We start from the raw sequence: 11,771 nt of genomic DNA on the forward strand, positions 1-11,771 counted from the left end.
ATGTTCTGGTCCATGACCAGGTGTCACTCCTACAGTGACATGTTGACACGAGTCTCTGACCTGGAACCATTTGCTCTGTGTGTCAGAGAGCTGCTTGTTATTATCTGAAGGACAGACATCAGAGATGCACATGTTGGTAAGACCAACAATCTGGTGATACCCAGCAGAGCAAACAGAGGTGTAGAGACCGAAGTGCCTGTACAGCTCAGTCACGGTGAAAAACATTCCACCTGTAGTTACGATGAATGACAGTCTGCAGTCTGTGTAACAACTGTCAACCCATCAAGTTGTTTGGTCAGTCAGAGATAAGGAGGAAGGTTGTCTCTCTCTGGCTCTGCAGTAGGACTGAGACTCTGACAGTAGAAACAACATTAGAAGTTGGGGCACACACACACATGCTCAACAGTTGAAGTTGTTTCCCTACTATCTAGTAGAGTACATACAATTATACTGTTGATGTCAACTGTCACAGCTGGCTCTGCAGAGGGTCGCTCAGAAAGCTGAATCTGTTATTGTTTTATCAGGACTCTGTCCGCCCCCCTTTCTTGTCAATGTTCATGCTACATGGGTCTGTTAAGGACCAACAGAAACCCAAACCATTATTTAATCTTTGCACATTTTCACTTACGTCCGTACTGTGATTCTACTTGACTTCAGCAGTGTGATTTTACATGTTGGAGAAAAGTGTTTTTATTTGTAGACCATTTTCTTTAGTCTCATTACTACAGCAGCCCTGAGAGCTCAACACACTGCAACTCAAGAACACACATGCAAATAGACAAAACACACACACATCCAGAAAACACCTCCAGTTTGACAACACATGAACCTGGCTTCGACTTATTGTTCAATGCTTTGTGACTTTGACGTTAAAAGCACTGAGAGAGAGAGAGAGAGAGAGAGAGAGAGAGAGAGAGAGAGAATGACATGCAGCAAAGGGCCATGGGTTGCACTCGAACCGGGGCCGGTTAGGACTAAACCCCCTGGAAACACTTCTGTTTGCATAAATCTATTTGCAGCTCATGTGTTGTCACACTGATGAACATGTGTGTTCTTAAGTTGCAGTGTGTTGAGCTTTCAGGACCATCATACATTACAGACTGTAAGCTGCCTCTCTGTCTTTTAGTGGACACTAGCTGCCTGTGCCTCCTGAATCTGAGCCAGAATCTCACCTGTCTGTTCTTCAGTAGTGATTTTATAAACAGTTTAATATATCAGTCCGACCAAACCAGGAGTTTGACTTTAATGCTTGAACTACTGTGTTTTTACTTTGATGTGTTGGTGTTTTTACTGTAGTAAAGTACCTGAATCCCTCTTCCATTCAGCTCCTCAGACTCTGAAACATCACAGCTCTCTTAATTCATATCAAACGTTGCTCTCTGAAGGATCTGTAGACTGGATTTCCTTCACTGGGTCAGAAAGAGGACTGAGCTCAGTCTCAGAGAGTCTGTCATCACTTCAGCTCTCTGCCGCTCACACTCTTCAGAAGCTCCCTAACACAGCCAGTCACTGTTCATTCAGTCACACATGCGCACACACACACACACACACACACACACACACACACACACACACACACACACTGTATACTTGTTATTGCTGCAGGGATTTACACTGTGATTTACTGTGATTTGTCTCTGCTCATCTGTCAGTGGCAGATTGATCTCTTTGATTTGATTCACCTCTGATCTCTGCTGTGGACTGATTATCACCCACATTTACAACACTCACATTAAAGCATCAAACACACAACAACACACATCTGTAAAAACTGCTGCAACATCAAAGGTCTCTGTTCTCTTCTGTTCTGGTTTACTGCCATGTTTGAGATTACAGTAAAAACTCAGAAGTCTTCACTCTGCCACACGCCTCACGCACTACAGGACCTTTTCCACCTGACGCAGACTCACTACAGGAAGCATTTCTCAGCCTCACTGGGGGTCTTAATCTGTGATTGGTGCAATCTGATGTTGCTATGTATTTGAACCAGATGAAAGATTTTAGTCATGGGACGTCTGGATCTGAAGTTATCAGAGAAACAAGCTGAGGAAATGTTAGACAGCTCAGCTCCCAGCTGCTGGAGACGTCCTGTCCTGTGTCACTGAACAGCGTCGCTGAATCTCTGATTTTTAAAGTCAAACTGCTTTATTCAGTGTTTCTACTGGTTTTATTCGCTGGTGTGTTTGTTATGGAGAGGAGGACACCTCTGTGGATAATTCAGCTGCTGGTAAAAACCTCCTGAACGTCTGGTTCATAAGTTATCAGAGAAACATCCAAACAAAGGTTACCCTGAGTTCTAAAACACTGGCTCTTTTAATCACAGCTCTCTCTTTATCTGTGAGGGCCTTTACTATAACCTTGGTTGCTATGGGAGCTGAGTAAATGCTTCTTCACATCTATGCTGAAGAGAAACAATGAACTGTGGTCTTCAGTCAGTCACGTATGTGGCCTGTGTGGAGACTCTGCCTCAATGGCAGAAAATACTGCACTTCATAGAAGATAATTCCATCACAGTGTGTGAGAGCTGAGGTGTATAGATGTGCCCTGCATGAGTATGACAGCTTGGCTGTGACATATGTGTAGGAGGAGGGAAAATAAATAAATATAGCCACAAGCAACCTTCAGCGTTTGTTTCAATATCTGCACATTCAGGCTTCTGCCATTTGTCCCTCCTTCGTCGGGGTTGTATGAAACTCAGTGTGTGTGTTCAGGAGATAGTTGAGGATGTGTCCAGTGAGTTTAGTCAGGAATACTCAAAGGCATCTAGAGTTATGAGCAAATATATGACAGCCCACACCCACTTGTACCAGTCAATATGGCACTTCTCCCTAGATCATGCCCACCAGGTTTTGAGGTACATGTTCTTGGTATTTGTGGCGCCCCCTATAGGTTTCAGATACTTTGGTTGACCTATTCCCAAATACAACCTGAGGATATGTACCAAGATTCCAAGATGAACCAAGATGTTGATTGGACAAACTGTTATTGAGTCATTAGCCAATTTACTGCTAAGCTCCGCCCCTTGTGAAGTTTATTGGACAATATCTTAAAAACTAAATAAGTTATCAAAAAGCTTTACACAACTTTTGACAAACTTGGTGCAACGATGATCTTCAGAAAATTTGGCAGCAGTCGGAACCTACGGTTTGGCAGGAGAAATAAAAATGTGTTTTTCATAAAATCCATCATGGTGGACTTTTATAGTTCAGGAGGTTTCTTGTGGAGCTGGACTTGTGTGTCAGTTCTGATCTGATCCTCTGGGTCAGGTTAGTTGGCAGCGTAGGTTACCATGGTGATGTACCTCCGTTAACAGTGATCCAGCTTCCAGCTCCATGATACATGTGTGTGTGTGTGTGTGTGTGTGTGTGTGTGTGTGTGTGTTTCCACCAGTGTTTCTACCTGCACCAGTTGGTAAGGAAAGATCCTGGTTTGCTCATGTGTGTTGTTTTGTGTTTTCAGGTGTGTGCGGATCACAGACACTGGTTTAGGCTACTTGTCCACCATGTCGTCATTAAGGAGCCTCTATCTGCGCTGGTGCTGTCAGGTAACACACACACACACACACACACACACACACACACACACACACACACACACACACACACACACTAGATGATTATGAATAGATTCATGATGCATTTTAGATAAGGAGATTTATGCAAGGACAACCTGGGAACATGGACAATGGACAACATCTGAGAAGTTACTACAAACACCCAACAAGCAGATACTGTGAAAATAGCTAAAAACATTCAGGAAGAAGCTTTCAGTATCTCATGACCTACAAACTTTATACCTTTAACGATGATAACCACTGCGGCCTCTGGGGGTTAATATTAGTGAGAATTCTACAGTTTTAACATGAATTTATTATCCATTCATTCTGAAAACCATGTCAACGTGTTAAGATAGATAGATAGATAGATAGATAGATATGTAGTTAGATAGATAGATAGATAGATAGATTTTATGACCTGTTGGTATTTGTTTAAATGAACCATTAAAGATGATAATGGCAGGGAAATGGTCCATGTTTATTGATGTAAAAGTGATACAAAAAAATTCCAATTATTTGTGTGTGTGTGTGTGTGTGTGTGTGTGTGTGCAGGTGCAGGACTTCGGACTGCAGCACTTGTTTGGAATGAGGAGTCTTCGTCTTCTCTCCCTCGCAGGTTTGATTTCTGACTCTGTTAAACTGTGACCTGTCTGCACTCTGTCTTCACTGAGACGCAGGATTTAAATATAATAACATCAATCTTTAAAACATAAGAACCTTGTTGTTGTCTGCAACAGATAATAAGTGATAAACAAGAAGTAAAGAACATATATGATAAAGTCAAAGTTTCAGTCAGCAGCATGTTCATGTGGATTTTTCATTTCATCTACTGAATCATCACAGTCAGTCGCACCGCTCATGCAACAATAACAACACTGTACACAGCTTTTACAAACATCTAAAATGAACTAGGTTTATGAATTAAATCAATAATTGGGCCATTAATCACAAACTGTCATGTTTTTTGACTGTAGAACCTGTAGAATACAAAGCTTGCAGAATATGATACAAAGACTGTAGACTTGGACATAAAAACATGACTGAATCAACTAAAGGAGCCGTTGTTGTTTTCATATTTCTTTTTTTTTTTAGTCAGTGATGAAATTTAGTCGTGGTAAACACAGCAAACATTTCAAACTAAAGCAATCTTTCTTTATTTCTAAACATTCAAACATGGAGTTCTGCCTTATCTTTATCTAACGTAGCCATTGTTCAGAGTAAGAGTACTTCATAGAAATATAGTGGAGTCAAAAGTACAATATTTGTCGTTAAGTGTAGTTGAGTAAAAGTCAGAAGAAAAATAAACTCCAGTACATTACTGGAAGTAAATGTACTTAGTTGCTGTCCAGCTCTGGCTGTGTCTAAGTGGATCATATGTGTGTAACTCATCTCTGTGCTCTGATCTGGCACTTTAGTGCCATCTAGTGGCTGCTCTACTATTTTAGAAATACAGGTCCAAGATGACCTCATCCAGTCACAACGTTTACACTGTGTCAACTGTGCACAGATTCAATTTCACCACCTAAATATGTGATTATGATGGAGTCTTAGGGCCGCATTGAGGGAGAAAAAATCTGAAATTTTGAGGGTAAAATCATAATATTTCAGGAAAAAAAGTCATAATATTTAATTTAATTATGTTGTTTTAGAGGGGACATAGCTTTAAACCTAGGAACATGGAGCATCCTGTGAAGTTTTAGTTTAGGGTTCACAAATAAGGAGATACTTCATCTTTTGGCTCATCATCAACATCATCATCATCATCATCATCAGGACATTGAAAAGATTGTGAACAAACTGAGTCTATTCTATTGTTAGACAGACAAACAGCAGCTGCCAGAAGCAGCTCCGGCAATTTTTTTGTTTCAAAATTTTACATTTTTAATTCTGGTAACATTATGGTGTTATATTTGTATTATTATTTTATTCTTGCAATATTATGACTGTTTTTCTTCATGACTCAGGACAAACAATACACGATATTTAATATACTTAGAAGCCTCATTTTGCACACACAGGCCTCATCAGTGTTTTGTGGCTTCAGTCACAGGAAATGCTAATGTCCCCCCCCCATTATTTGCCCCCCTCCAGGCTGCCCCCTGCTGACCACCACTGGTCTGTCAGGCCTCATCCAGCTGCAGGAGCTGGAGGAGCTGGAGCTGACCAACTGCCCGGGAGCCACAGCTGAGCTCTTCAAGTACTACTCCCAGCACCTGCCCCACTGCATGGTCATCGAGTAAGACCACTGACCCGCCCCACTGACCAACCGACTGACCGACCGCCATACTTCAACCTTCCTCCTCTTTACTCCTCCTCACTCTTTTCTCAAATGCTAGCCAGGAGACTGTACCACACCGTTCCTCATTACCCGCCCCCTCCCTCCCTCCCTCCCTCCCTCCCTGCCCCGCCCGTCTTCCTCCACACCCATTGAGTAGACTGACCCACAGGCGGACAGAGAGGCAGGAAGGCAGATGATGGTACATGCCAGACCCAGAGGATGATGGGATGGCGTTTGAGCTTGGTGTGAACAGATGCTGGAGTGCAGAGCTTGGTGTGACGTCTTGTCTGGCAGCAAGTCTCTCTTCAGAATCGACAGACGGATTTAGTTCGGAAGCTTCTCGACAGACTTTGATTTTTTTGAGCTGAGTGGACACTGAGGGGAGTCACATGTGCCGACACACGTGCTGCGCAGAGAGATTGAGAAAACGGAAACAAAGACCTCTGTGTTTGAGCTGATATGGTGGAACTCACGCACATGCGCTCATACACTGTAAACACACTCGCACACATACTGTATATGGTAAGTGAAACAAATGTAAGTACTCAAGACCATGAGTTCGGACATTTCTATCCCCCATCACTCGGTGTAATATAACTGCTGTTGGTGTCAGGGTTCAGTTTTCTCTTGCTCGGAGAGAGACACCGTACGTCAGCTGGACAAACAGGAACTAAAGGTGCAGTTCAGGAACTCTCTCTCTCCCTCCCTCCCTGTGTGTGAAGTGTGCGTCATGGACTCACAGGTTCCCGTCTTTTTGGGACACCACCACCTTTTTCCATTTCTGTGTCTTATCAGAAATCAACAAAACTTAAAAAAAAAAAAAAAACAAACAAACAACTGTTTACATTGTTTTTTTTGTGTTGGAGTTGCACGCTTGATTGGCTCATTTGTTTCCTCTTTTTCCCTCCCTTCTTTTATTTTTTTGTACATGTGTTAGTTAATTTACAGACCTGAAGGAGAAGCTGTGGTAAACTGTGAATGTTGTGTTGTTAATGGGGAACGCGTCGCTGAAGGAGCAGCCGGTCACACAGAGAGCAGAGCCTCTGCTGCTCTCTCAGGACTGAATCATCTGAACAGGTGAATGTGGTTCTTTACTGACAGCCATGATGTTTCTCAACTAAACTCAGTCTGATGAATAACCTCAGTTAGCAGCAGATGAGATATTATTCATTTTAAACGCTGATAGAAACCGGTGACGTTTAGTGTTTGAATCTGAGCTGCTGTGGTTCTGAAGCTGCTTGTGTGTGAACCCCCCCCCCCCCCCCCCCCTTCTCTCGGCCAAGTCCGGTTTACCTGAAAGGTAAACAGAGGATGCCAGAGGATTTCAGTATTTAATATTAGAGCAGTTCTCACAGTGTCCACTACAGGCCAGGGTTAGAGAGGAACAGGAGCTAAGGATTATGGGAGTTTTCCCTACGAACACAGAGTCAGAGAAACTTTTAAAATCATGTTGAAGGATGAGCCTAGTTTACCTCAGTGAACTGATGACAGTGGGATCACATGACTCTTTACAGTCCTGACTGAGCCCGACAGCATCGTAACATCACAGAGTTTATATCAAACTAAAGAAGCTGCTTTTCAACCTGGTAACATTTCCTTTGTTGATGGTTGGTTTATTGGTTTGGTAATGTACAATTTGAAAGTGTGAACTTAAAAAGGAGTAATGGAAACACGTGACTCCAAATGTCGCAAAACAATGTAAACACTCACATGAGGTGGTTTTTCAGACTATTAGACAAAGAAATATTGAAATAGAAACAATTTTTTTCCCATTCATGAAGCCAGTCCCGACTGAGAGGCAGACTGCTGGAAATCTGTCCTCATGTTTAATTGGACTGATATCACTAGAGGAGCAAAGCCAGCTTTATTCATACAACATCACTCAATGAAAACCATATGCAATTATGTTTTGTGCAAAACATCCAAAAATACGCTCTAAAGTACTGATGAACAGCGGTTTGAAATATTACAGATCCTGTTTGTAGAGCTGGGTATCGAGGATTGAAACATGTCACGTCATGCGATACCTCAGGAGTAAATGAGTAAATCTCATCAGCCTCAGTGAGCCAATCAGCATGCAGCATGCTCGGGCCAGGATCTAATAATGCTGGTGATTGGCTGTTTATTTACATGAACAGTCTGAGTGAGTAAAGAGACTGAGCTTCAAAATAAAACTAAAGTAAAGCTAAAACTTGTACTGTGATGTGTGTTGTCATTTTATTTGATCAAATTCGTATTGAAAGAAGTATTATTAAAAATTGAAGTCAAGGTCTCAGCATCAGTAATGATACCGGAAATATTTGAACGATACCCAGCCCCAGTATATGTAAACCTAGTGCACTAACACGAGCATATACATACACACATACCATATACCATCTCTAAATCTAAGTGAGCATTTCAATAGATGGAGCCTGTTGTAAGGAGGAAGTTACCAGGTGTGTTTATTTCTACCTGGGTCTTATTGTTAGAAACCACTAAGTTATTAGGTTGTAAACAAACCAACAGCTTATTTGGAAGAGATGCTACAGGTTCCAGGTTCCCACACACACCTAAAACCGAGCTAAGCTAGGCTAAACTTCAACATGTCTCGACTCGGACTCAGCGTTAGAGGGGAAAAAAGCAGAAGTTATTGGTGTTAAAAGGACAAGTCAGTCGTCGTGTTTCTCCCCGCCATCATCTGACGTTCAGAGGAAGTGGACGAGCCCGGCGGTGAGCCACGGTGCTGCTTTCACCTCTCGTGTGTCCTCAGGACGTCGCTGACCGCAGACTGAGAGGACTGGATCAGTGTCAGCCGGTATTAGGTTTGTGCCAAACGCATCGGCAGCAGTGCATGAAATGTGGCTGGCTGCCTGTGACTGAAGCGGACTGAGTGAACTGTACAGACACGGCAGACCATGCATGTTTTTTAGTTGGTCTGCGTTTCTGTTTGAAGGTTGTTCTGCATCTCTTCATTGTACATAAGTATATTTATTTATTTATCTATTTATTTATTTAAATTAATTTGTGTCTTGTTTATGTGATTTATTTATGGAACAGACATTTTTAAAAGGGTTTTTTGTTTTATGGAACTTGCTTCAGATTTGAGCCTGAATGAGCTTATGCATTAACTGCTGGTTTTGTTTTTATTTTTTTTTTATTTTTTAAGTTTTAAATGATTTTCTGTCATTTCAGGCCCCCAAGTGAAATAATCTACTCATGACACCAGTGACCGTTAACATCATTTATACTGATTCGAAGATTTTAAATCTTCATAATGAGGATATTTCCCTCTGTGCAGGTGTGTGTCAACTCCATATCACTGTTTGTCCCTTTGTTCTTAGTGAAGGACCAAACAGTGGTGATGAGTTATATCTGCTGTCATTGTTCTGAGTGTGGTGATGATTTACATGAAAAGCATTTGAAGTCTGAGATCGACCTCTGTCACGGCTGAGCGATGTTTACCAGAACCTACGGAAGCTTATTAGTGACGAAACCGTTAAACCTGAAATAAAAGAGCATGATTCAGTGAGTTAGCTTTAGCACTAGCTCTGTGCTCGCTAGCTGTGGTTTGGGAGAGCTTTGTGGTGGCATGATACAAGACAACCTGAGGATGACAGGTGTGCTGATATGCAGTGGTACATTTTCATTATTCTAAGCATTAGACTTCACTCATTAACGGCCTTTTGTTATTACTGTAACTATCTGCTCAGATGGAAGGCCGCCACCTAGACGCAACACTTGATGGGTGTTTCATATTGTGTCCTCTGGCTTGTAGCTCCAACATCACCTCTGGAGCTACAAGCAGAGTAACTGTAGAGTTTCATTGTTTTCAGTTTGTTTACTATTTATCATTAATTGGCTGCTGCTGAAATTGGCTAAAATTGTACTTAAGTTTTGGTTTGACACAACTAATGACTAACATCCCCTAAAATGCTTATTCATTTTTTGAATTTATTTTGTTTGGTTTACATTGAGCAAAGTTAACAGTGATTTTCTTTATACTCTGTTAATTTAAAGTGTCAGATGCTCAAATTAAAAATCAACACTGCAGAGTTGTTTATGATGAAATTGTTGAACAACATTGGTCTGTACTTTATTTTAACCAGCTCTGCTCCTGCACTCTCAAACCCTGGCTCACAATCTGATCACTGATCAGCACACACACGTCTCGTGCTCTTTTAAGTATTTTAGCTTTTAATGAGCTTCTGACGGATTCAAATGTAAGTTTACATATCATGAACTCTGACATCTCAACAACTAACAACAGACCTTTCTGAGGTACATAATCTAAAGTACATTTTCTAAGGTAAATACTTCCTGTCACTTCTATTACTGTCTACAGTCTTTGGTCTACATCTGTCACCATTTTGTTACAACCCTTGTACAGCACAACTTTAAGTAAGCAGTAAAATAAATACTGACAGTTTACTGATAATGTTGACATTGGCAGAATCTGTGTGCTCTTTCAGTGTCACTGTGTTTGTCCCACTGGTGTCTGAACTCATTCTGCTCTGATTCCTCTGTGCATTGACCACCAGCAGCTTCTCTGCTCAGTCACACCAACATCACAGAAACATCACACCAACGTCACACCAACGTCACACCAACGTCACAGAAACATCACACCAACGCCACAGAAACATCACACCAACGTCACAGAAACATCACACCAACGTCACACCAACGACACAGAAACATCACACCAACGTCACAGAAACATCACACCAACGTCACACCAACGACACAGAAACATCACACCAACGTCACAGAAACATCACTCCAATGTCATACCAACGTCACAGAAACATCTCACCAACGTCACACCAACAACACACCAACGACACAGAAACATCACACCAACGACACAGAAACATCACTCCATCACAGAAACATCACTCCATCACAGAAACATCACACCAACATAACAGAAACATCTCACCAACGTCACACCAACGTCACAGAAACATCACACCAACGTCACAGAAACATCTCACCAACGTCACACCAACGTCACAGAAACATCACACCAACGTCACACCAATGTCACACCAACGTCACAGAAACATCACACCAACAACACACCAACGACACAGAAACATCACTCCGTCACAGAAACGTCACAGAAACATCTCACCAACGTCACTCACAGAAACATCACTCCAATGTCACACCAACAACACACCAATGTCACACCAACGTCACAGAAACATCACACCAACGTCACAGAAACATCACACCAACGTCACAGAAACATCGCACCAACGTCACACTGACATCACAGAAACATCAGACCGACGTCACACTGTCACAGAAACATCACACCAACGTCACACAAAGGTCACACCAACATCACACTGACATCACACCAACATCACACTGACATCACAGAAACATCACACCGACATCACACCAACGTCACAGAAACATCACACCAACGCCGCACCAAGGTCACACCAACATCACACTGACATCACACCAACACCACAGAAACATCACACTGACATCACACCAACATCACACTGACATCAAACCAACATCACACAAACATCACACCGACATCACAGAAACATCACAGAAACATCACACCATGATCAAACTCAAAGGTCAGAGATGAGGACTCACTTCCACAGAGCACAGCAATCCCATCAGAGCAGAGGAGGACAGGGAGAGGGAGGGGCAGCAGGTCTGAGGAGTACTCCAGTCCAAGAGGTACAAGGAGGGGATGATTAAGATCCTGCCACAATTCGAGACCACCACCTGCTAACTCACCAGGGACCAGTAGAAGCACCTCAGTAGGATTCAGATGCAGATTTTCTCAAACTAAAGCATGAAACTTTCATGTTCATAATGTTTCATATTTGGAAGAATCTGACAGTCACTGTGTTTTAAATAGCTACTGTAATAATCAAGATGTCATAAAGGGGTCAGACAGACATCCAATACACAACTAACAAA

At 42.1% G+C, this 11,771-nt stretch overlaps 1 protein-coding gene across 1 annotated transcript in view; it reads left to right on the forward strand.

Annotated features, from left to right (window-relative positions):
* The window catches only part of fbxl16 (F-box and leucine-rich repeat protein 16), a 35,162-nt gene extending 24,905 nt beyond the window's left edge, over positions 1-10,257 (forward strand). The window contains exons 5-7 of the mRNA XM_023397369.2: positions 3,460-3,544; positions 4,109-4,172; positions 5,648-10,257. Coding sequence (XP_023253137.1) covers positions 3,460-3,544; positions 4,109-4,172; positions 5,648-5,796 — 298 coding nt within the window. The 3' untranslated portion in view covers positions 5,797-10,257. The remainder of the gene's footprint in view (positions 1-3,459; positions 3,545-4,108; positions 4,173-5,647) is intronic.
* Positions 10,258-11,771: the final 1,514 nt, after the last annotated feature.

The sequence above is a fragment of the Seriola lalandi genome, unplaced genomic scaffold (assembly GCF_002814215.2).
Source record: "Seriola lalandi dorsalis isolate HSWRI2012SDOR001 ecotype SW California unplaced genomic scaffold, Sedor1 jcf7180002055008, whole genome shotgun sequence".
NCBI classification, from domain to species: domain Eukaryota; kingdom Metazoa; phylum Chordata; class Actinopteri; order Carangiformes; family Carangidae; genus Seriola; species Seriola lalandi.